This window comes from Notamacropus eugenii, chromosome 1, assembly GCF_028372415.1.
Source record: "Notamacropus eugenii isolate mMacEug1 chromosome 1, mMacEug1.pri_v2, whole genome shotgun sequence".
In the NCBI taxonomy this organism is placed as follows: Eukaryota; Metazoa; Chordata; class Mammalia; order Diprotodontia; family Macropodidae; genus Notamacropus; species Notamacropus eugenii.
The window spans coordinates 603,194,184-603,220,830 of NC_092872.1; the positions used below are offsets into that span (position 1 = coordinate 603,194,184).

Here is a 26,647-nt window from a genome sequence, read left to right on the forward strand (position 1 = left end):
GTCCTGTAGGCTTCACCATACTGTCACAGGAGTCCACAGCACAAAAGGTTAAGAATCCCTGACTTTAGTATTTATACAGGATCTAAGGGGTCCCTTGTGCATGCTACTAGTAGAAACCTAGATACAAGTTATATCTGGAGATGTTCCTTCTACATCCCTGAAGTAAGTTCTAGAATTCTGATTTGGAGTAAAACACTTCTATTTTTTCCCTTTAGGTCAACTGTACCCTTCCAAAAGTTTACATTTTGAAGAATGAAAATACTAAATATGAGAAAGGGATGAGTGGGTGAACAGTGACAAAAACTTCTAGAGAGGAAGAGCTGTTTCATTTTTCTTGCTTGCATACCAGTTTCTAGCCCAGACTCTTACTCATAGTGGGCACCTAAGTATGTGTTGAAAGGAACCAGGAAGAAAATGCTTTCAAAGTATCTGTCTGCTAAGGATGATATCCAATAAAATACAAGGTCTGTTTTTCACAATGACTCTTGAAATAATGCCCCATACAAATATTTTTAATTCAAAAGGGAGATTTATTTGGTAGAGACCAAAGGGTAACAACTTGTAGTGTACATACACATAACCACAAAAGAAACCTTAAGAGATGAGAAACAAGAACTCTGGACACATGGTTGAGTTTGCTAAAAGGTAGCGGGAAGGCGTGAGCTCCCTTGCCTAGCTCATAGCCATGGCAGAGGACCCAAAAGAAAAACAGGAGATATTAACTCCATCAGGACTGGATGATGGATTATATTCTGGGATGCTCCAGACCAGGGCTTTCCTGTAAGGAAACAGCTGGAGAAGTCTCTCCAGTGTCCTTTCTCCATTTGCCATTTGCTCAACCCTTCTCCTTCTCCTGTCCTGGTCCTTCTCTTCATTTACTCACTTTCTTCTTCCTCCTCTTAGCTTTTCATTTATAGTCCCATTTGCAAGTTCTTGTGCCTACTTGCAAACTCTTTTCTCTCATTATTTGCTCTTTCCACAGTGCCCCTTCCCTATCCCCAGTGAACCACAGATTTGGGGGCCAGTCCATTAGGCCCATTTAAATGTTAGAGCATACCCTGAGTGTGGTTTCATTTTGCCTTGTTGCCAGACCAGGCATAATGCTTTGAGCCCTGTGACTTTCCTTTCTGAGAGAATCTGGAGAACTGAAATCATCTCTTGGAGTCCTATCGGGTACTGCTGGCATGGTGTGGGAGATGGCAGCTGTTCTGCGGGCGTGGAGCTACAAGGAAAGGATGAGTGAGGTAGAAACAAGAAAAAACCACATACTTTCCCCAGTAAGACAGGATGGGCTCCCTAGGGTTCTCTCCTCTTTCCTTGTGTCTTCTTCCCGGCAATACCCTAACAGTCACTCTCTTGTAGTGGGACGCTGTCATCAAGCACAGTGGCATTGCTGAGGCACTGAAGCTCTCAGGATAATGATTCCTGACCATCTTTAAGCAATTTCAACATTAACCCTCTTAGAGTTTGGTCACTTGATTGCTTACCCTCTGTTAAAAGTATAACCCTTTTTAAGTAAACCTAATACACAAAAATCTTGATTTACACAAAAGACAAATTAGATACTAGTGGGAGTGCATTTGTGTGAATATGTATGTGAATGTGTGTGGGGGTATGTTGATGATCATTTTCTTTACAAAAGATTTCAAAATGGGCTTCTCTTAAAAAGCCAGATCCTTAATTTACTTAAAATATAGTTAAATTTAAAAATAATTTATGGACACACCCACTTTGTGAAGTGACACATATCTAGATTGGGTTAGTCCCAGCCCCATTCCCCAACTTCTGGTCAACCTCACACCTCAGGGCAGCAGGGACTGTTGCTCACTGCAGGCAGAATTCTCTTCCTTGGGATTCCCTCCTTTCCTGAAGCTGGGCTTCTAACTCTTCCTCTGTGCTCTTTGTCTCTTGGTGCTACTGATTAGGCCAAGCTCTCACAGTGAATCCTGCATTCTTTTAGCACTACAAAGACCTCAGACAGAGAGAACATAGGCATCTGGAGTTGAAATAGTACCACCACAGAAATAGACTTTCCCTTGGTCCTTCCTCCCTTCTATCTTTCTTCCCTTTCTCTCCTTTCCTCCTTCTCTTCCTTTTTCTCTCCCTCCTTCTCTTCCTTCCTTCTTACCTCTTTCCCTCCCTCTTTGCTTCCTTCCTTCCTTCCTCCCTCTTCCCCAACAAGCTTTTGAGTTTTTCTTAGTTCCACTGGCTCATTCCAGAGGGCTTTCTCTGGATTTAGCTCCATCATCTGGCATTTTTAGTTCCATATCTCTTCCTGGGATCATGTCAATTTACCAAACCTTTTTTAAGAGCACTGTACTGGTAAACAGTGGGAGGTGTAAAGTTCAGTTAAACAGTCCTTGCCCTCATGGATGTTTTGATCCAGTTACTCCTACTATATATTTTGCCCTGGTGTCCTCAGGACCCTGATGTGTAGTTTCTTTCTCTTTCTCTAGGTCTCTTTTTGGGCTTTTAAAAATTGTTTCTGTCTAGCTCCAGTATCCTAACAGAAGAAAAATCTTTTATGTTTCTTAATTTGGCTTCATCACACATGGGTGACCTTCACCAAGCAGGGTGAGAAAATTCCAATGATGCCAAGTCATCAGGGAGTTTTGAATAGACAGCTACATCTTCCATCTATTTCCTTCCTTTGCTGTCCTTTGCTGTCTCTTTCCTCTTATCTTCTAGTAATCTCAAGTTGCAGGTTAACAACATAAGACCATCATAAAAATGTATTCCCACACTACCTTAAGGTCAGTCTGTCTGGGATAATCACTTCTTGCAACTTACTCATCTAGTGCATGATCATGGAGACAGTTCCATAGTATTTCCTCTCAGGTAGATATTCTTTCCAGTGTTTAATTCTTCCAGAATCCTTTTCTATCTCCTATCCCTGAGATTACTTCTAGGACTTGCTCCCATGTGACTGGTTCCCCTTCAGAGAGAGTACTGTATATGATCTGCATGTCTACTACAATGTGTATTTCCACGTTCCATATGTTAAATGTATTATTCAGTTTTGCGCACCTGTGTGCTATTCCTCCACTTATGCTGTTAGTCTGTGTAGGGCAAGGACCCTGGCTTTTATATGCCTAGTTGTAATGGTAATTTCAGGTTGATGGTGGGTGGGGGAAAGAGAGTAACATCTTCCACATCCATTAATAGGCCTCAATACCGTTTGTTAATTTCTATTGAGGCACTGGATCAGAGGGTCCTGCCTTCTCACTCTGAAAAGCATATAAATACTCTGAGGTGAGGTTCTGTTTTGGGGCTTAGTTTTTGGAAGAAGTTTGTGTGCCAGATGAGACTCTGACAAGCCACTAAGCAGTACCCCCTCACCCCCCTGGCTTTGGTGCTTCTCTCTCTGGTAGCTATGTAAGTATGGTCAGACAGTCATCTGTTTGTTGATTTTGATTTCTCTGTAATTTCTTTGAAGTTTAGGGTGCTGACTTTCCCCCCTGAAATAAGTGAATGATTTATATGCTTGATTAAAATAATTGTTGACCCCTCAGAAGTTGCTTTCGTTTTAGAAATGTAGATCTAAGAACCTGTACAGCAGGCCCTCCTGTGTATGCTGGGTTCTTGCTGATACATTTGTACAACTTACTCTACACAGAGGCATTCAATGCTAAACTTTTCTAGTTGTATGTAGGTTCCTCACAGGCAAGAACAATTTTAATTTTTTTCTTCATATTCCCAAAAGCCAACAATGCCTAGAACACAGTAAGTGTTTAATAAATGCTTCTTGAATTGCTTTGAAAATTTACTTAGGAAAGGGGATACAGGAAGAAAAAGGAAAAGGCAGTCCTTTTTGGGGGGTTAAAGAATTGAGGAAAGGGAACGCAGTCGTCCTGAACTTTGCATATCCCCCAGTACCTAGCACGATTAATGTTTATTAATGGTATTGACTTCTTCATCTGCCTGTCCTCTTAGGACTGGATACCCTCAGGTCAAGGCTCTTCCTTTCCTCATGCAGCACCTTCTTCTGTACATATATACTCTAATTCAGTGGAGCTTCCTCATGCTTTTGCTTACTATAAATGTTCACATTCTCCCTCACTTCTACCCCTTTCTCCTCCCTGCCCTCCCTACAACTCCCATCATCTCTGCTTTGTTCTCTTTTAGCCAACCACTCCCTTTGTTCTAAGACACTTAATTCTCTACCTCCTTTCCACGGAACACTTCTTTTCTTAGGCTCTCCATCTCCATCTCCATCAGATCCTCTCTTTCTCAGTTTCTGTTATAAATGAAGATTTGAGGAAAGAGTCATCTTCTTGTTCCTCATCCAGTTACTTGATCTGGTTCTGCTCAATCCTAGATACACTTTAGGAAGTCCTGCTTATTCCCTTTAATTCTTCCCATCAGCATAAATTCATTGGGTTTCAACAGATTTCAGTTATTTCTTCTATAAGAATCTCACATTTTCTTTCTCTCTACCTATCCCTGCTGGCCCACTCCCACCCCCATATTCCACCTTTAGTTGCAGGGATCTTATTTGTTTTGAGATCAGAGGATTCTGGAGCTGGAAAGGACCTTGGGAGGTTATCTAGTCCATCCTCTGTTTATGGAGAAAACTGTGCTTTAGGTACCTTTCCAAGAAATAGTTTCAATGATTTTCATTCTCCATAATAATAAAATAGGGAATATATAGGAGGATAGCATTTTCAATGTGTATATATGCATATGTATATATATACATATATGAATGTGTATATATGTATGTATTTATGTGTATATCTATATCTGTATTTATTTATTTTCTTCTCTTGATTCTGAAATGTCCAGTAATGATGGACACTGTCTCCAGAGCAAAGAATAAGTCCTGGAATACTAGCACTTTGGCTTCCTAGCTGTATGTGCTCAGACAAGTTGATGTACCTCTCTGGGCTTCAATTTCCTCACCTCTAATAATAATAACAGTAACTTGCATTTTTATAGCACTTTAAGGTTTGCAGAATATGTTATGTATGTTATCTCATTTGATATGAGGGGGTGAGATTAGATGATCTTTACAGTCCCTTCTAGCTTTAAATTCTGCGATGTCTGATCTTGTGTTCGATATTGATTTGAATAGCTTCAGTCATATTATATAACATTTTAATTTCAGTGAGAGAGATAAGCATTTAGTACCTACTATATTCTAGGCATTGTGCTAAGCAATATCTCTGCTTTATAACTGAGGAAACTGAGGCAAACAGAAGTTAAATGACTTGCTTGGTGGGACACAGTTACTAAGTGCCTGAGGTCGGATTTGAACTCAGGTCTTCCTAACTACAGGCTCAGCATTCTATCAACTGCTCTACCTGGGTGCCTCTTAGCATAGTTAAGAATTCTAGAGTTTTTCATTCCTAACGTTTTCCTGTGCCACCCCTCTTCTCCTCCCCCCAGCTCCATTGTAGCTAAAGAGTATTCTATGACCATGGAGAGTGGGAGCTGCTCCTGGTTGGGCCCACACTCACCTGGAGGTTTCTACTCCTTGCTCTTGTGACTTCTGCCTCCCTGGCCTAGGCATTTTACTCTGGGAGCCTAGGGGAGGTAGTGCCGTTCTCGGGTCCAGACCCAGTGATGTGGATTCTGGGCCTGGATCTGAAAGGTAAACATGAGAGATTAAGAGACCCCATTCTTCCATGAACTGCACTATTTTTGAGGTATGGAGGGTTCTAAGATGAGGATATGCTTCCCTGGTCCCTTATGTGTTGAAGTACCATGCACCTTAACTAATGGTCTCAATGCCAATCAGATGTCCTGGTTATATAGTTTGGTCACCCAGTGGAGGAGGAGGGAGGGTCATGAAACTGATTGTTACAACATAAGGGATTGTTTAGTTTTTTTTAGTTTCAGGGCTTTCTTTTGTCCTTTCTTCCCCCACCTCATGCACCAGCTCCATCTGCCCTCATCTCTCCAAATCTATTCCTGGAGCACTAGTTATATGGTAACCCAGTTCCTTGGTCACTGAATATACATTCCTATGGAGTCAGCAGTCTTTAGGACTCAGGGTCATAAGGTAGGGAATGCAGCTCTGACTTGGTCCATGGATTCCACTTAGACAATGGAAAAAAAGGAGAAAGGTATGGGGCTGGGAGCTGGGACAGGGAAGGAAGTTTTCTTTTTGGACTTCAGAGGAGTGCATAAAGATTTCAGGTAACCCCCCAATTTCTTTCTTTCTCTTCTTTCTTTCCTCTTTCCCTTTCTTCCTCTCTCCCTTCCTCCCTCCTTCCCTCCCTCCCTTCCTTCCTTCGTCCCTCCCTTCCTTTCTTCCTTCCTCCCCCTTTCTTCCTTCCTTCCTCCCTCACCCACTTCATCCTTTCCTTCCTTACTCCCTCCCTCTATCTTTCCTTCTCTTCCTTCCTTTTTCCCCCATCCCCCTGCTTCAGTAAGAATTTATTAAGCACGTCTTATGAATAATGTACTATGCTAGGCACTGGGAATGCAAAGACAAATGAAAGAATCCCTGTCCTTGCAGAGCTTACATTTCCACTGGAGACATGAGATAGAATGTTGTACACAAAGAACAGCAAGAGAGCCAGGCCAGTAGTAATGTGGAATGCATAAAGGGAAGTCTAATGTACACTGCTGTGAAATTAATACTTTTTTCCTTCCCTTTCTTCCCTGCTCTTTTGAAATGTACTGATAGAAATGTAGTATATTTACCTCTTCACCACTTCCCCTGCCCCAACACCAACTGACCTCTTCACATATCTCTGGGGTGACCCAGGCTCTGCCACCCATTGCATGGAAGAAATCTGCTTGTAGCCTCAGGAATTCCTTATAGAGGATAGGCCAGTCTTCCTTCCCAAGCACAAAAGGGAAAATGCTCCACTTAGAGACAGGGTTGTCTTCCTCCATGTCACAGGCGATATAGCTGTCATGGAGAAATGGAAATAGTCATCTAGTTTCCTCCTCAATAGTATCTCCAGTCCTCAGACTGTCTGGAAGAGATAGCTCCAGAAAAGGAAATGAATGAAGAGGAATCTTTGGCCCTTGAGTACTAGTCTGGTACTCTCTTAGGATAATGGTTATGGGAATGACCCAAAATTTCTAAGAACTGGCCTGAGGTCCAGAGAGACAGTAGGAGAAAGAATTTGAGATGCTGAGGATGTGTGGGGTGATGAATTTCATCTATGGCTGAGAAACTACACAATTTCAGGGTCTAATTTCTATATACTCTTCAGAGAATCCTCCTTTCTATTTTAGCCTCTTAAGAGTCAGCCAATGAGTATTTAGTAGGTGGGGGGAGTAGGGAAGAGCCTTGTCTGCTTTGTTAATCATATCTTTCCCTCACTGGGGGAGCCTTATTGGTCTGTTAATTTAAGTCTCCTGTTCTATCATTAATGAATAGGGGCACAATGTGGAACCACCAAGGAGAAAAGGCTATACTGGGAATCCAATAGAGTACCTGTTCTGGAAAAGATGGGTTGAGCAAAGAGATTAGGGAGGCCTCTCTGGAATGCAGAGTTTCTCAGAGGTCTCTTGGACCAAAAAAAGGAAGAGCATTTTTCTTTAGAGTTGGGGGGAAGGGATGGTACTCACAGGGCCAGGAAAAAGTGGATCCTATTATAGCAGTCTCCTGGGAGTCCCACTCGGCCAAAATATTCAACCACCATGGAGAGCAGATACTATCCAGAACAGAGAGAGGTATGTTAAGAACCAAGAGAACAGGGAATTGGAGGAAGATAGAGACTGAGTCACTGAGTTCATTTGGCAGGATAAGAATGGAATCCTGTATTTCCCACACCATGTCCCTTGCCACAATCCCCTGGAGTCTTCCTGCCCAAGTTTCTTTCTTCAGATAAGCAATTCTTTCACTGGTTTTGCTCTGATCAGGGAGAAAATCTAAGTTGTTATATATACCCACTCCCCAAAGTTTTCCTGCAGGTCCCACCATTTGGGGCTTTCCATACCTTATCAGATACTCTTAGGAAAACATCAGCCTCCAAGAAACTCTGGATGACAGGATCCTCTGCAGAGGGAGTGAATGGGTCAGAGGCATGGGATGGCAGAGCTAGGAAGACCAAGCCCAGTGTTGTGGAAGTAGAAATTTTCTCCCAAAGAACTCTCAGAAAGGAAGAGAAGCTGAAAGTTCTGCCACATTTCAGGGGTAGGGTCTAGAAGAGGAAGCTTTTTCTATTATAATGTGATGTAGTGGTGGGGGGACCCAAACAGAACTTAAGAGTCAGAAGACTGGAATTCTTCTGAATTCTTAGCTCCATGACCTTTGGCAAGTCACAAACTCCTTGTGAGGCTTCTTTCTCAATATATTCCCTCTAGATATTCCCTCTCTATTGTTAGTATTAATAATGTCTAGCTCTAAACATGAATCTACAAGTGATGGCTCTGCTACCTCAAGGCCCAATGGATAAGACCTCAGATGACTGTGTGAAGTGGAATCAAATGTTGTGGTTCTTGCCCAGCCTTGATGCTTCCTGATGGCATGTGAAGGGGAATATAGGACCAATGGATTTGGATGGCATGTGAACTGGGAAAGTATAATTTGTTTTACCTTAAGAGAATTCAATAGAAGGTAAGTGGTGGTGGGCAGGGGCCCATTTCACTTGGAACCACTACAATGGGGAGGAAAGAAAAGTCCACAGCCCCATGGAGGGGAGGCCAAGTGATCTGCCCCCTACCTCAACTGAATGTTGAAAGTCACTAGGATTTAATTCCCAGGAGCTAGATGGGAGCAACTGATCATTCTTCTATGGAACCTCCCTGTGGAAAATCCCAAAAGTATGCTCAGGCCACACACCAAGAAGTCTGTAGAAAGCTTCCTGATCCTCAGGGCGGAAACTGGCTCTCCTTCTCTTCTTCATGCAGAGCTTGGTTCCTTCCATACTAGTGACAGCCCATATGCCCCTCTTCAGACCCCTCTTCCTCACAGCCTTCAGCTTAGGGACATACCCTGGGGAGGTCGATGTGGAGGCCAGAGGGCTGCTGTCCTGTGGGGCTGTAGGAATAGAGATCCCACATGAACGGGGGAGAAACCAATTTTGATCATCTTCTCTCCCCCCTCCCCCCACCTCTCCAGTTCACCTTTCTGACCCTGAGCCTACCAGGACACCTGGCAACTACAGGAAGAGATGGTGGCCAAGCCTGGGCCCTCATTGACAGCTAATGTAAGGAGGTAGAGGGAATGAATGACTCCATTAACCTGCTGCCTTGGTATGAATATTTCAGTAGGTTTGTGATCTCATTGCTGTGGGTACTCCATCAGTACAGATCACAATCTATCCATGTGTAATTCTTGACCACACCCTCCCACAAATCTTCCATAGAAGATCTGCCTAATACGATGAAGGCCTTGCTCTGGATATTTTACTATTTTATGGATATATGTGCATCAACATCTGGTCTGTCCATCTCTTTATTCATCACTCTTGCTACAGGGTCAGTTGTTGCTTTTCTGGCCATAGGTATGTCCTTGATGACATCATTTATGTAACTTCTTGTGTGCAAGTCTTTGGTAGGTTGTGGGTGGCATAGCTTAATTACATCCACCATGATTCTTTGTATAGACCTTTATCTAAATGTTGCACTGAAGTGGGACTAGATTAGGGGAAAGAACCTAGCATAATATATTAACAAGGTGACACTTACCCCCTACAGGGTTTGTTCCTTAATCTCTTCTCTTACTTTTTACAGAGCAAAGTATATTCATGTTGAGCTTATCCTTTATACTGAACGCAATGAGAACTCTAGCTCTTTCTTATATCTTCTCCCCACTATTCTGTCCCTAGCACATCCTTTCCCAGGATCCCATAGTCGGATTCTGTTCTATGGTAGGGTATTGGTCTTCCTGTAAATTCATTTTCTCTCTTCCTTGATCTCATTTATATCTTCTCCTTTTTTTACCCTCTCGCTTTCCCTTTTCAATCTGCCTTTATAACACTGAAATTCTTCCCCTCAAAATTTTACCTGATCCCAGTTCACTTACCTGAAGTCTCCAGAGCAGGTCCTGTGCTGATCCCCACCTTGGGAATCTTTACTGAGAACATGGTTTGGGGACAGATAACTCAAAGTATCACAAGGATGACTCAGTTTTTAACCTGTGTAGGTTCCACCAGATCTCTGAGTCAATTCAGACCTTTCAATAGCAGTTTCTCTCTCACCAAACAACTAGAATCGCCACGGAGCACTGACTTCAACTAAATGTTTAGGTCCAAACAGTTCTGAAGGTTCCGTGGCAGGAGGCCCCTGGTGACATCAGACCATTCCACCCAGAGAACTTCACCTTGGTAGGAAAGGGCAGTCAAGAAGATATTAGGGGGCAAAAAGGGGATGCTCACTGGTGGTATGGCCTACACAGTTGCAAGGACCACCTCCTATACTAAGAATAATGACTTCTCTTTGTGTTACATCTTTATTCCCAATTGTTTTCACATCAATAATCTCATTTTCTCATGATATTCCTGAGAGATGAAGAAGGCATTTGTAAATTTCTTTTGTCAGAGAGGGAAGGCAGTATGGGATTCACTGATTTACTTAAACCTACATAATCAGGAAATGCAGTTTGCCTTATTCCAAGTGTAGGACTCTGATTGCCAGGCTCTCCATCTCTTCCATACTAAGATAATGTACTGGCTTCCTCTCCTTCTATCTGATATATAGAACCCTTCACTGTTTGGTTCCAACCGATCTTTCCAAAATTATTTCACATTATTCCCCCAATGCACCTTCTTTTATTTTCCAGCTCCAACTCATTACTTGTTCACCATGCTAACATGGTGAACAAACTCTGGTTTTCCCTTAGTAGTGTGATTTCTTTGAAGGCCTTCTTGCTATGTTTCATGTAGGACATTCTATTTCTTGCCTCTGACTTTGCACAGGCTATCTTGTGTGCCTGGACTGCTCACCTTCCTCACCTCTTGAAATCCTAGCCATTCAAAAATCCAGTATCATCCCCTACACAAGACCTTTCCTGATTTCCCCAGTTTTTAGCAGTCTCTCCATTACTTTGTATTTACTTTTTATACAACTTCTACTTATCTACATGTGTTTTATTTTCTCTCATATAAACTCTTTAAGATGAAACACTGTTACTGTATCCCTGATGTTTAGCACAGTATCTGGGTGTAGCAGTTGTTTAATAAATGCTTGTTGAGTTGAATTGAATTACTTTATATGTTCAAACAGGTCAGATTGCAGCTATTAAAACTGAATCACATAGTAGGTGTTAAATAAATGATTGATTGAATTGGATTTCTTTGAGTTTCCTTTGACAGCAGCTCATATCTACGACTCCTATGGTAGTAGAAATTCCTTTGTCTGTACTATGGATTTGAAATAAACACTGATAGTACAATAATTGTAAAGATGAAAAAATAAAGAACTAGAGTTATGTTAGCTCTGTAATTGTTTGTGACTACTTGGAGTTTTTGTGTTTAAAATTTAAAACAGTCAAACTATGAAGGGTGAAGTATAATATTTTTGTTTGGTAAGTGAAAATTTTAGTTTACATATGAAATATGTGACTAACGTCTTTAAAATGAAATGTCTTCTTTTTATGTTGTTAATTTTTTGAAAACTAAAGAATGAGTCAAGAAAATAAAATGTTACGTTAGTGATTCTATTCAGTAGTTGCCTGAATTAAACCTTTTGCAGATGTTTCAGGTTTATTAAAATTCCCTTCTGAAATGGAATTTTTATAAATTGCTGCCAACCATCCTCCTGTTTAATATTTTTTCAAACAATTTGTTTAACATTTGTTTCATGAAAAAGAATTTTTTAAAAATTAAAATGAATAAAAAAGATCAATTTTGATGAAGTCATTGATAAATTTTCAGAAGATCTAAAAACATAAATTGTAATGACATTATTCATCTCTGCAATAGACCACTATGTAGGTATAAAATTTTTCCATTTCCCCCCAAAAAGGCTTAATACAATTAAACATAATGTATTACTTTTTTCTTTTTTCCATTTTTATTTTTCATTGGCATGATTATTTATATAGATCATATCATGTTGTGTATATATGTATATATAAAGTTCATACATACAATCACTGCATTTTTCTGGACATTTTTATTCACTTCATTCACGATAGTAACCATACCGAGAAGGGGAGGTATTTAAAAATAATGAATTCCAGGCATCAAATATGCAAGGTATGCCACTTTACCAGATAATACACAGAATGAATGAGCTCTTCCAGTGACACAAAGGTACTTCAGCCCAACCAAAGAGAGAGAATCTTCAATCTGACCCAGTGGGAAATTCCACAAAGTCCCAGGAAGCTTGGACATGATAGAAGTGTTGGCTTTTCTGTATGTTAGCTTCTTCATGGAGTCTTTCCATCCAAGGACTTCTCTCTGAAGAGAGCCTACAAACATATAATGTGATAATGGGACCAAGAAAGTAATGGTCCAGGGGTAATTGTACTACCTACCACCAGAGGATCACAACGCAAAGTGCCAAGATAGTTGTTGTGGGAAGGAAATGAACTTTTACAGCATGTCAATGCTTTGGGGTCAAAGATTCCATGCTAGTGATGGATATGAAGAAACTCTCCTAAGTAAGCCCAGATTTGGTTTCGTACAATTTAATTATACAAAATTTAAACTATCAGAGAAGAAAACTATTTCTCTATTAGTTTAATATTTCACTAATCCAAATAAAGTATCCTCATCCAAATACAGCATTTTAGGCCTTTAAACTTTGTGCAGTTGAAGGAAATGTGTATTTTATCCATTTTTAATGTTTCATAGAAAAGCTTTTTCTACTTCTTTAAGGGATCTGACATAACCTCCTCAACATTTCTAAAATGTACTCTACCAATTCCCTTTCCATTGTATTAAGGATTTCACTGTCTCATCAGAATTTATATAAAATGTCTGTGTAAGTATTTTTCTCTGCCTCTCAATGAGACTATTTGTTTTTTCTCCTTAAGTTTCAAATCGACGAGGGAGTCCAGTAGAATGCTGCCCACCCTGTCTGACTGAACTGTCTTTAGGGACATTGGCTTGGAAGATGAACTTTGGGGCCCTGGAGGCCCTGGTTTCTTCTCTTCTTGGCAGACATGGCTTCCTGGCTTAAAGGAAAAGGGATAAAAAGGGACTTGAAAGGCTCTGTGGCTTTGTGGACACTATGGGCATTGGAAACAAGAATATTTTAGTGAATTAACTGTAATGATTTAGAAACCTGGAGATTATGTTTGCCTGGAAATATAGAAAAGCTTGGAACTGCAAGATGAAAGTCTTTGGTAAAATTGATTTGGAGTTTTACTCAAACAATGCATTTAAAAAAATATTACTTTGAAGTACCCTGTTGAATTTCAAGCACCCAGATTTTATCCGACAATAAAGGCAGCTAATTATGAATTGATTCTGCCAGAGTTAGGATTGGGGAGCACAGTGGGGTGCCAAGCCACTCTTATACTGTTTGGGGGCCTCTTTGGAATACTGTGTTGAAATCCTTAGCATTTACACTTAGGCCATTGGGTGGGTAAAAGCATACTTATGCCAGAAGTACCACAGTTTACCTCCCACCAACCAGCATAGGATGCCAAGATAAGAAGGCTATCCTAATTTTGTATCTCTCAGTATTTACCACCCTTTACCCCTCCACTCTTGTCAGCTTCATTTCCTCATTGTCCTTTGGATATATGTATATTCCTACCTCTTTTTATTCTATGTTCCCCTTATCTATCCCAATCCAATTCATCATCCAAGATCCCCTGAAGCTCTTACCCTATCCATGAAGTCTGTTCTAACTTCTTCCATTCATAGTGACTTCTCTCCTTGGAATAATCCTTTAGCACTTAGTTCTTGTATCTCATTTAGTGTGTGTGTGTGTGTGTGTGTGTGTGTGTGTGTGTGCGTGCGTGTGTGTATACACACACACATATATGTGTATGTGTGTATGTATATATATATTGAGAGAGAGCTAGTTCCTGACTATTGTGAATAATGAGTCCTTGAAGTGGTCCCATCATTCAAATTCATGCTATTTGAAGCTATAACTATATGTTCTAGTTGTCGAGTAGTTGTTCAGCCATTTCTGACTCTTTGTGATCCCACAGACTTGTCCATGGTATTTTCTTAGCAAAGATATTGGAATGGTTTGTCTTTTCCTTCTCTGGAGCATCCCCATTTTATAGATGAGGAACTGAGGTAAATAGGGCTTAAGAGACTTGCTCAGAGTCATACATCAGGAAGTGTCTGAAGCTGGATCTGAGCTCAGATTTTTTTGACTCCCAATCCCTGTGTCCTATCCACTGTTCCACTTAGTTGTCCATACCTAGATGTACATTAATGGCAATTGATTCCAATGGATATAAACAAATATAATTAGAAAAACGACACCACATCACAAGAGTCTAATTGAGATCTTTCTGTACTTTCACTTTCCATGTCTTGTTTCCCCAGTGAAACTTATAAGTTCCCTGAGGACACAGAGGATAGTGTCATCCCTTCAATCTATTGACCTATGTTTCTACTTCTTTTACCAACCAACCTCCTAGAAACTTTTCTCTTACGATTCAAATCTTCTCACTCACATTTCAATCCTTTGCAGTTTGACCCCAATAATCAACTGAAACCACTTTCTCCAAAGATACCATTGATTTATTAATTATTAACTCTGATTGTCTTTTCTCGGTACTCATCCTTCTTGACCTCCCTGCTACATTTGATACTGATAACCACTTTTTCCTCTTAGACACTCTCTTTTCTTTGAGTTCTCATAACACTACTTCCTCCTAGTCTCCTTCAATCTGTCTGTCTGCTGCTCCTTAGCTTCCTATATCCCAACCCCTAAGCTTTGGTGCTCCCTGGGGCTGTATACCTAGCCCTTCTCTTCTACCTCTGCTCTGTCTCTTGGTGCCCTCATCAGCGTACTGTATTGCCTCTTTATAAATCTATGTATTCAGCCTGTCTCTTCCCTGAGTTTCGCTCTCATATCTCTAATTGCCTAATCTCATATCTCTACATTTCAAACTAAAGGTCTTATCAAAGTCTTAAACTCAACCTGTCCAAAACAGAACTCATTATCTTTCTTCCTAACTTATTCCACTTCCAAACTTCCCTATTTCTAAGGTGCTATTTTTCCAGTCTCCCAGATGTGTAATCTCATCATTATTTTCAACCTTTTTCCATCATCCCAGACATAAAACCAGTTGCCAAATCTGCCATTTTTATCCTCAACATTTCTTGAATCTGATCTATTCTTTCCACCCACATAGCTGTCACCTTAGTTCAGAGCCTCATTCCCTTCTTGCCTAGATGATTACAATAGCCTCCTAATTGACATCTTATTCCAGTCTATTCTGTACACAGCCACCAAAGTGATTTTTCCATAAGCACAGAATTGATCACATCTCTCCTGACTTAATAAACTTAAGTGGCTCTTGATTACAATCGGGATGAAATATCAACTCTCCTATTTAACTTTTAAAAATCCTTCACTACCTATCCCCAACCTGTCTTTCCTATCTCATTATCCATGACTATCCTTTCCATACTTTGTGACTGAGCCAAACTCTCCTTTTTCTCTGTTTCTTGTATACTCCCTTCTCTGCTCCTTTGCCCTGGCTATCTTCCATTTCTGGAATGCACTCCCATCTCATCTTCATCATATGAAATCCCTCTCCTGCTTCAAGATGTGACTTGAGTACTATCCATTAATGATCTCCTCTGCCAATCTCCCTGACACTAGTCACCTCCTACCCTAACTACTTTACATTTTTTGGGTATTGACTCTCTTTGTAGTTATTCTGTACACACACACACACACACAACACACACACACACACACACACACACACACACACACACAGAGTGGTTGTCTCCCCCAAGAAATGTAAACTCCCAGAGAGCAGAGATTATTTCATTTTCACTGTGTATTTCCTCCATACCTAGCACAGCATCTGTCATGTGGTAGAAGTTTAATAAATGTTTGATGATTGGTTGGTCCTAATTCTTATTGGTATGGTGGAAAAGCATTGGCACTAAAGGAAAAAGACCTGGGTGTATTTATTTAGTCAATGGAGAAGGCAACACAAAACTGGTGGAGGTGGGAATGGAACAAGTATAGCCTGTTTGTGCCAAGAGTGGGTGATTATCAATCAAATATTTATTAAGTACAGACTATGTGTCAGGTGTTATGCTGGGTATTAGGTCTACAAAGACAAGAATGAAACAGATACTCCCTTCAAAGTTTACATTCCATGAGGGAAACAATATATACACCCATAGATATGGAAGAGTGAGGGGATTTCTATTGCCACCCCAATTAAATTAAACATTGAAGACTCAGACTTCTCTATTTACTACATCATTTAAAGATGCAAACAAGTCATTAATTAAATTGGGAGGAGTGAAGCACTTTAATCATTTTGTGAAGACAGACGATACCACACAGAAAATGTCTTCTGATTGACTGAAAGAATTAGACACCCCTCCAGGCCTATGTATAACATAGCTTGTTTGAAATCACAAGTTGCTGCATCGGGCCAGTTGAGCGGCATTCTAATCCAGTTGAGCGGCATTCTAATCCCGTTGAATGCTAATCTAATTCAGTGGTGAAGAACCACTGAAATGTAATTTCCATTAAGAAAGACAATTAAATTTCTCCTCCCATCCCTCAAGGACCAAATGATGACCTTGTGAACTTTGAAAGGTCAAAAGATCTTTACGGTCCACCATAGCTAGTAGTATCTCTGGAGCAACACTGGTTGATTGTAGCATTTGAATCTGGAGCTGAGAGACATTCTAAGGAAAACTAGACCCACCAAGAAAAGACAAATTCAGGACTCTAGAAGGGCATTGACTCTCAGAGCCCGTTAGAGAGCTTCACCTGAATGGAACTTCATAAAAACTCTGTGAGGGGAGAAAAGGGCTTCTAGTAACCACTGGCTATGAATTTATCCCTTTACTACATATGCACTCTAATTTTAAGCCTACTTTCCTTAGGGACCTTGTATGTACAAAGGGGAGACTGTACTTCCAATTTGGGGAGATGATTCTGTAACAATGGTTCTTGCTATACCCTTTAAAAAAATACCCTTTCAAAAAGCTAACGAGCTCTGGCTGATGATCAATTGGGAGAACATTTGATGAGAATTCATAAATAACAGTAGTAGAAACCAAGCCCCTTTGGCTTATCCTTAGAATCCTTTGGGTAGAAGTAATTAGCTCTCCTTTGAAGACCTAACTTGACATTGCAAGTGTAAATTAGGGTGGTGAGCTCAGGAAGGATGCCACAAATATAAAATGTATGCAAATTAAATATGAGGTAAGTAAAAGTTAGTGGGGAGAGCGCTAGCAGCTGGGGAGAAATTAGGAAAGGCATCATTTGGAATAGAGGCCCTGTAGCCTTGCTTTTCTTGATTTTAGATTAAGGTCTAGAAGCAATATATGGAAGTAGAGAAGTACATTTGAGCTTGGAGAATGGAAAATTTTCCTAACAATTAGGACTATGCAAAAGTAAAATGGAAAGTAATAGGTTGCTTCTCATTAGATGTCTTCAAGCAAAAGATAGATGACCACTTGCTGAGAGTATTGCAGCAGGGATCCTTGGTCAGGTACCAGGTAGTCTGGCCTATAAGGTACCATCCAGCTCTGGGATTTTGTGTAGCTAGAATATCGGCTCATGCTAATGGACATATACATAGTGATTCATTATATCCCTGAGTACATGCAATCAGTTGGACCTCCTTATTTCTCTTGATGCTACTAATTTTCCTAAGATGTTTAAGTGGCTGCGAACATGCAACATTCTTATCCAATTGATGTAGAAAGGAAGATAAGTATCCGGCAAAATAGAGGCTTTCTCAGCTAAGAAACATTAATACAAGTGTCTTGGGACATCGCTCTGAGTTCTCTTTCCTCACAATCCATAGATACTTTAAGGCTTAGTGTGCCATCACTAAAATGGACTATCTTTGCCAAGAAAACATTGGGTGCCTTCATACACATGCACTATTGTGTAGAAACACTAAAGAACCTAAGAAAATTCCTACCCTGGAAGAATTTACATTCTGATATTGCTGACAAACCTATGGCATGAACATTGTCTTCAAATAGTCTTGAAACAGTCAGCAATTCATGTGAAAAAGAAATGGCAGTTTTATTGGACTTCAGGGTCAATAGGAACGCATTTTGTGAGATGGTAGTTCCAAAGACTAAGGCTATCCTAGAGTGCATGAGGATAGAGTCAGATCAGAGAAATAGTGTGGTGTCGTGGATAAGGCGCTGCATTTGACATTAGGAAGACAGATTCAAATCCTTCTTCACAAACTTGCCAGTGGTGTGATCCTGGGCAAGTCAAATAATCTCTCTGAATCTTAGTTTCCTCATTTGTAAAATGAGGAAGTTAAAGTTGATGACCTCTGAAGTCCCCTCTGACTCTAAGTCAATGATCCTATGATCTATTGAAAGAGTAGGAGTTGATTAAGCGAATCCTATCCTACTTAAAATAACTAACAACATGCTTTAGCCCTGATATGTTTATCAGGTGAGACTATCTCTAATGAATTAATCAAAGGCATTAAACTATTGTATGCTTTGTCATGCCACGATCTTTTATAAAAAGCACAGTGCAGTGGATAGAGTGTTGTCCTGAAGTCAGGAAAACCTAAGTTCAAATCTGGTCTCAGACACTCACTAAGTGTGTGACACAGTACAAGTCACTTAATCCTGTCTGCCTCAGTTTTCTTATTTGTAAAATGAGCTAGAGAAAAAAATGGCAAATCACTCCAGTATCTTTGACCAAAAAATCCCAAATGGAGTCACAAAGAATCAGAATGACTGAAACAACTGAACAATAACAACAACAAATTGATGTGCCAAGGAAATGGTTCAGAACTCAGTGGTTGTGTGTCTGGCAACTTGTTTGAGAGAGTAGTTCCATAGAAATTCTTGAAATGAATTGTTGTGCACAGGGGAAGTAAAACTTGGTCCCTCCTCTACACCTTGATCAGAGGAGGACCTTGTGAACTTCAGTGGACGGGAAGGTTTGAACCCTAGCATTGTCCCTGGAAAGGTAGTGTAATGAGGGAGCTGGGGACAAAGTAGATATACTGAGCAAAGGAAGCTTTAGGATTCTGCAAGTGCAGCAGAAAACTGTGCCTAACCTAAGGGGAGCCTCAAGAAGACTCCACACAGGAAAGAAAAGGATTGCAGCAAAAGCATTTCTAGGAACTGTGAGTTTATCTCATTTGGTACACTTACTCTAAATTTAAACTCACTTTCCCTTGGACTATGTAAGTATCTGTGGGAGAATATGTCCCCAACTTGGGGTGATTTTTGTGTCAGTTCTTCTTACTATGCCACCTTAGTAAATCCTCTTTTCTAAAAAGCTAATTAAGTCTGGTTAACTGATAATAACTGGGCAAAAGCACACAGGACGGAGTTATATAATTTGCCTAAAATCACACGGGTCATAAGTAGCAAACTCCAACTTCCCTGCATCCTTTCATAAATCCTCCATTGTGAATTTATCTAATGAGCTGGAAGTTTTCTCTGGGTCTTTTAATATTTTGTGAGTAATACTTAGGCTTTCTATCTGTTATCTCCACACCTTTCCTCCACCTCCCACTATATAGCCAGAGACAGTACATCCTTTATCTGGTTACACATGTCCTTAATCAGGTTTTTTTGTACCATTTCTTACATACAAGTAATTGTTGATAATAGGTCACTATCTACTTGTATTCATACCTACTTATATTCATTATATATCTGTGTCTTTCCATTATCCTCTGAGTCACCTGAAACGTGTTTATTTTCATACTTATATTTTAAATTTCATATTATCACATTATTACATTATATATTATATTTTCTATTTATTAAGCACTTATCATTATGCTTCCTTGCTTCTTTGCTTTGAAAGAGGGCATTTCCTCACCAGAGAGTGGCCTATATTAATGAAATCATAGGTTCAGACCAAAATAAGCATGTAAGCAATCATTCCAATTTTATAGTTCAGGAAACCAAAGCTAAGAAAGCTAAGTAGTTAAGTATCATGTGATTAGTATGTGGCACAAGTGGAACTCGAATCCAGGTCACAGAATCCCAGAACTACATCCAGAATGATCCTCAGAACCATCTAGTCCCAGCTTTATTTCAATAGTAATCACCTCCACCACATTCCTTTCACTTCTTCTCCTTTCACTTAGATGCCTCTTGTGACAGAAACCCCATCACATCCTGAAATATTGCAATCTACCTTTGAAGGTATCAGAAGAAGCAGAGCCAATACAGAAAGGGTATCATTTCTTTTTTCAAATCAAATCTTGAAAGTGGAAAGGGCTGGCTTGGGAGATGGTGCATTTGATTGAGATATTCCAGGCGAGGCTGTATGAACCATTTGTCAAGTTTCTAGTCAGAAACTAGATGACCTCTAAGTTTCCTTCCAACTTTGAGATTCTGGAGTTCTGTGAAGGGACAATCTGACATAATTTCTAGGTATTAAGATTTCAAAGAAATTTTCAGCCCTTGATGTAGAGAGTGTATGTGGTGCTGCATTTGTTTTGTCTATGTAGGTTTTATTTGTCCACATGGCTCTGCCTAGATGTGGCTTGAAGGGAAGTAAGAGGAGCTATCTCTAAGTTTCCTCCCCTCATCCTTATCCAAGAGACACTGATTCCTTCAAGGAAGGAACACAGGAGATGGAGGTCAAAAGCTAGGCATTCTGTTCCTCTACAGAAAGGGAGTGATGGGTTAAAATTATATCTGTCTACTCTCTGAAATATTAGTCTAAGGGAAATAATGATTACATTCAAGTTGTGCTCCAGAATGTTATTCCTTAATGGGAGAAGAGTGCTTCCAAGTTAGATATACCCAAGACTTGACTCCTTTCCTACCAAGTATCAGTTCCACAACGAACAGGGAATAGTGAATAAGCCCATTCATCCAAATCATTAGCAAAACAGAAATCAAAGAATGTACACATACATATGAGAATATACTAGACAATACAGAATGAATGTGTTCTATCAGGCAAAAGATAACCCAATTCAACCAAAAGACAGAATCAGATCTTACCAAAGGGAAATTTCCCAGTCTCTGGTATATTAAACTGAGGATAGGGACATGATCAAGATACCTGCTCCTTTACATGTTGAATTTTTCCCAGAGTCTTTCTCTTCCTTCAGGGATCTGGAGATAATCTGCAACCAAATGTCTTCATTCTTGAAGCTGGAAGCCAGAAGACCAGGATCTTTTTTCTCCCAAGCTTTCATCAACTCTGCTCCTCATGAGCATTGAATAATCAGTCTCTACCAATGAAGAGTCTTGTGTAAATGGCCCTTGAGCCATGGGTTACGTAGACATTGGGTATTTATTTTTTTAACAGTCAAATTCTCCAGTGCCCTGGAATGTTCGACATCTAGAGTGGAAAGAGCACAGATTTGTATTAAGAGGACCCAGGTTCAAATACCAACTCTACTAAGAGGTATATTTATGGACAAATCACAACAATCGGGCTTTAGTTCCCTTATATTTAATTGAAGGAGTTGGATTAGATGAATTCTAAATTCCCATCTAATCCTAAATCCTATGATGCCAAGTCCCATTTCTTACTCTCTGAACAATTTCTCACCAATTGCCTTGCCCTGGTGTCCATGTCCTTTCAGCTCTGGAAAGTCCATTATGAGGGTTCTCCTCTACTGATTGTGGTCAATCAGTACCTCATTGTGTGTCCACTCAATTAGTTTAGACCAGATATTAAGATCTTTCAATGTGCCAAGCATTGTGTTAGGAATATAAATACAAATAAGGTCTTGGGATCCTGAACCCAAGAGTCTTTACAATACTTATCCTTCTAGTCCAGTGACTGAAACCATCTTCCTGAAAAGCAATCCTTGTGGAGCCATTGTCTGGGAACTGCTCCTCAAGGTGATCCAGCCACATCTATATTGTTGTTCAGTCTTTTCAGTTGTGTTCTAGTCTTAATGACCTCATTTGGGGTTTTATTGACAAAGACACTGGAATAGTTTGCCATTTTCTTCTCTAGCTCCTTTTACAGATGAGGAAACTGAGGCAGAAGTGTTAAATGACTTGCACAGGTTCACACAGCAAGAAAGTGTCTGAGATCAGATTTAAATTCAGGGAAGTGAGTCTTCCTAACTCCAAACCCAGCACTCTATCCACTTGGGCACCTAGCTGCCTATCTATTGACTCAGCAAAGAAAATTCTTATCACCAAAGACCATGGCACTATCAAATGTTTCAACATCAGAAACTGATATAAATGTATCAATGGAAATACATTAGAGAAGAGGCATTACTATCTGCTTTGCCTCTGTGCCATAAGGATCTTGACACCCAGCCATCTGACTGGCAGCTGACATGTGTTGTCACCCCTATTAGAATGTGAGCTTCTTGAAACCAGGACTGCTTTACTTTATTTGTATCCCCAGGGTAATGCTTTGTCCATACTAAATACCTAATAAACACTTTATTTATTTATTCATTCATTCCCAATACAAGGAGAAAGAAAGACAGTTCCTACTCTGTAAGAGCTTTGTTTCTGAGAAGTGTTTTTGCTTTTGTGAGTAATAGCAGTCCTAAGAAGAGGAAAGAGTGAGAAATACATCAGATGTATACTCCAGAAGACAAAATAATTTTGGAAGAAACCTTATACCCAGTAACTTGAAATTTCAATAATTCAAGGAAGCAAATTATTTTTTCTAGACCACAATATCTTTTTTATTCCCCTTCATTTCAGTTGAATTCAGACATCCGGGTGCATTTCAAAGCCTGGGCTCCAAAATGACATTCACAAACTTAAAACCATTAGAATAGAAAAAGCAGATCCACATGTGCCTAATTTTATAACAATCTAGCATACAGAAATCTCAACTCTATTAAGCAATAAGTTAGGCAGAGAATCCATTTTATATATGGATTCATTATTTTATGATAGAATTTAGCACAGGACTGCTTTACATATGAGCTTCTTCATTTCCACTACAATATTGGATTACTAAAGATTTGATAGATGTGCAATTTCTCAAGAACATTCTTAGTGTAAAAAAACCCCTAAATCCTTTTGAATTGAAGACCCATAATATATTAATAAATTGGCATTTCACAAGTTAATTCCTTAGAAGACATACATACAGAGATGACTGGTGATTTTGTTGATGGGGGATTGCCCTCTACCAATGAAGACTGTAACTGTTTTTAACTTAATAGTTAATTATTTAGAAATTGTTTGTACACTTACAAAGATAAGTGACTTAACTAGGGTCACACAGCTAGTCCAAGAAAGGATTGGTACTCAGGTCTACTTGCCTTCAATCCCAATGCTCTATTTATTACATCCTTCTTTCTCTTTTCTTTAGGACACAAACCAGTAATAATGATGCCTTTTCTTTTGCTGGAAATATCTTTTCATATCACCAAGTATCCCTGGAAAATAATAATTGGGCTTATTTTCTCAGATCTGCTCCATGTACATAGGAAGAAAAGTTGATGGACCTGAGGTTTTCTTCTAGGGTGTAAAACTTTAGTTAAAAAAAAAAAAGGAATGTTTTAGAAAGTCTCCTATACTCAAGGACCAAAGGGAATCTGTTCTGCCTCCAAAAGATAAGGAGAATGAACACATACCTAGAGATGTCTCTGTTTAGCCTAAAAAAAGGTTTTCATTGATTTCTATATTAGAATAAACCAAACTGCTGTAGCATGAGGGTATTTCTTCTTAGGCTATCGTGGGCAATGTTTGAAAGCATTTGTCCGTTACTGTTGTTCTCCTCAGGGAGGAAATCAGAATTAAATTCTTTAGAATCCAGTCGTATCCTTGATTTATATAGACTTTCTAGGTCTCAAGACTTCTCTCTGATCATTATTTCCTAAATCCTAACAATCTCTGGGTAGCTATACAAGGAAAGTGTGTTCTACAACTATTTAATAAGACTGCGGGGATGGGATTAGGCATGTTGGTACAGCCTTGTAACCTCAGTGACAAAGGAAACTGAGGATGGAAGGCTGCTTGAGCTCTGGAGCTATGTGCTGTAGTAGGGCTAAAACTCATCAGTGATCCATACTAAATCTAGCCCCAATATGATGACACTCTGAAATGATGATGGGATTGAGGGGAGGATACTACCAGGCAGCCTAAGGAAGACAAACCAGCCCAGGTTGAAAAAAAAAAGTAGGTTCAAATTTCTGTGCTTATGAGCAGTGAGATTAGGACCCTGAATGGTCACTGCACTTCCAGTCTGAGCTAGAGAGGGAGACCCAATCCCAAAAAGGAAAAGAAAAAAGCCTACGGCGGTGAGTGTTCAAGTTGTTAGACCGCTTCCTCCAACTGATTCCATCCAGGACTCAAGCAAAGCATAGGCTGGACAAGCAACCTCTAGAGAAGCAGTTTTCTTATTTGTAAAATGAAAGGGGGTCATGGTGGTAGATCTGATGATTTCTAAGATCATTTCCAGCTCAAACTCTTTAAGGATGCAAAATGGTATAGTAGAAAAAGTGTTTGTCAAGGAAAGCAGAAGAAGGAGATCTGAGTTTTAGTTATTCATTCTTTTAGTGAACACTCAGCATAAAAAAAATATTAGTTTAATTACCAAACTGAAGGTCTACAGGGTCATTTGCTGACCTCATTGTCGTATGCCTGTGAAACCTGGACAGTATATCAACACCTTTCCAGGAAACTGAATCGCTTCCATTTGAACTATCTTAGGAAGATTCTGAAGATCACTTGGCAGGATAACGTCAGACACTGAAGTCCTTACTCGTACTAAATTGCCAAGCATTCAAACTCTGCTTCAGAGAGTGCAACTCTGATGGACTGGTCACAATGTTCAAATGCAAAACATTTGTTTGCCAAAAAGACTATTTTATGGAGAACTCATACAGTGTTCACATGGTGGTCAGAAGAAATGATTCAAGGAAGCTCTCAAGGTCTTTCTTAAGAACTTTGGAATTGATTGTGTGACATGGGAGACACTAGCACAGGACTGCTCAGCATGGTGCGTCCACACCAGTAAAGGTGCTGTTGCTCTATGAGCAAAGCAGAATTGAAACAGCTCAAAGGAAACGCAGGATGTGCAAATGTAGAGAATCTACCCCAAATGTTCACATGGGCTATTTGTGTCCGATCTCTGGTAGAGCATTCCAAGATCATATTGGTCGTCTGATCAGCCACAGTCAGACACAGTGAAACTTGATTCTAACATAGCAAAGTCATTTTGGTACTCTGAGAATGAAGGACAACAACCAACTAACCAACTAGTGAACACCAAGTGCAAAACACTGTACTAGGTCCTGGGAATACAAATTCATCCCTCTCCCTTCCCCTGACAACCCTCCTCCCCTCCCCCCCAAAAAGCCCGGAAAAGATTCCCAAAGGACGTGGTGACCAAGTTGAATCGTGAAGGAAGTTTAGAATCCGAAAAAGCAGATGTTAGAAGTGAGTGCCTGTGCAAATCATGAGGGATAGCCTTTGTAGGAGGTGGGAGATAAATTAACAAACTTTTGGAACTTAGAGCATAGAGTTCATGAAGGAGAATAATCTCCAATAATCCTGGAAAGTTTGGCTAGAGTCTTTCTCTTTACTGATATTCCTCTGGGCAGATTATAAATTAAATGCCAAGCTAGAGTTGGTATTTTTATCCCTGAGGCAAAAGGGAGCCAGAGAAGATTATTGAGCAGGACAGTAAAAGCATCAGAGCTGCAAATAATAAAGATTAATTTGGCAGCTGTGCGATTGGCTATGGGAGGGAGTGGAAACAGCAGGACAGATTAGGAAATTATGGCAATTGTTTAGATGATGAGGGCCTGAATACTCATTTATTAAGTGACTACCATATGCAAGGCACCGGTTTAGCTGCTGGGGACACAAAGTTAAACTGAAAGTCTCTGTGTTCACACAGCTCCCATTTTGCTTGAGGAGTGGTGGGAGATGTTCACAAATAAAGACATTACAAGAAAATGATGGGAATGAGGGGGAGATCCAGATGAAGTACTCTGTGACCATTGGAGATGGGAGAAACACCTTTTCTTATGTGGAAGGATTGAGGAGGAATACGTGCAGGAAGCAGGGCTCACACTGAGCCCTCAAGGAAAATAATCTTGCAAGTGAAAATGAGGAGTAGATATATTTCAGGTATGGGGGTGGGGTGACCTGTCTCAAGGCAGAGAGGTGGGAAATTCTATGTCAAGTTCAGGGACAAGGTTGACTGGAATAGAGACTGAATGAAGAGGAGTAATTCGAAACAAGGGTGAAGGTACTTTGGAGTCAGATTGAATGAAAGCTTAGGTGCCAGGCTTAGACATTTCTAATTTATATTAAAGGTAATAAGGGAGATTTTAAAGGTTTTTGATCAGGGTTTGACACTAATTATGTGAAAAACCTTTGAAAAGTCCCACTCTCTGGGTCTCAGTTTCTCTATCTATATAATTAGGGAATTTAATCAGGCCCTTTCCTGCTCTAAAATTCTACAACCTGTTCAGCTTAGATTTTATTCATATGTGTTCTTCATTCTTGAAGAGGATCAATGACATCAGGGGGGTGATGTCTTGACTTATGAGTGAATTGGATTTAAGTGAGCCAGAGCTCTTCAAAGTCCTTAGCCTCACTCTCCTGCAGAGTCAGCCAAGTCCAATGGCAAGACATAAGTGAAGATGACTGGCAATTACCAGGGATGCCAGTCATCAGACTGTATTGACAGCAGGGACTGCCTTTTTCCTTTCTCTGCA

At 40.0% G+C, this 26,647-nt stretch overlaps 1 protein-coding gene and 1 long non-coding RNA gene across 4 annotated transcripts; one reads left to right on the top strand and one right to left on the bottom strand.

Annotated features, from left to right (window-relative positions):
- Nucleotides 1–515: 515 nt before the first annotated feature.
- On the bottom strand, nt 516–10,189 carry LOC140520630 (putative speedy protein-like protein 3). 3 transcript variants are annotated; one of them, XM_072634673.1, is made up of 9 exons: nt 9,932–10,189; nt 8,747–8,944; nt 7,902–7,960; nt 7,531–7,616; nt 6,688–6,862; nt 5,460–5,586; nt 4,165–4,237; nt 1,802–1,962; nt 516–1,222 (listed from the first exon to the last, which is right to left on the bottom strand). In XM_072634673.1, the coding sequence occupies exons 1-6, from the start codon at nt 9,990–9,992 to the stop codon at nt 5,527–5,529; spliced, it is 639 nt and encodes a 212-aa protein (XP_072490774.1). In that variant the 5' UTR covers nt 9,993–10,189; the 3' UTR covers nt 516–1,222; nt 1,802–1,962; nt 4,165–4,237; nt 5,460–5,526. The 3 variants fall into 3 exon arrangements, with proteins under 3 accessions (XP_072490774.1, XP_072490773.1, XP_072490775.1); XM_072634672.1 differs by having other exon boundaries at nt 1,802–1,972; XM_072634674.1 differs by having other exon boundaries at nt 1,802–1,996.
- On the top strand, nt 5,872–21,228 carry LOC140520631 (uncharacterized). The gene is made up of 3 exons (XR_011972599.1): nt 5,872–6,141; nt 20,117–20,206; nt 21,095–21,228. It is a non-coding gene; the product is annotated as an uncharacterized lncRNA (long non-coding RNA).
- Nucleotides 21,229–26,647: the final 5,419 nt, after the last annotated feature.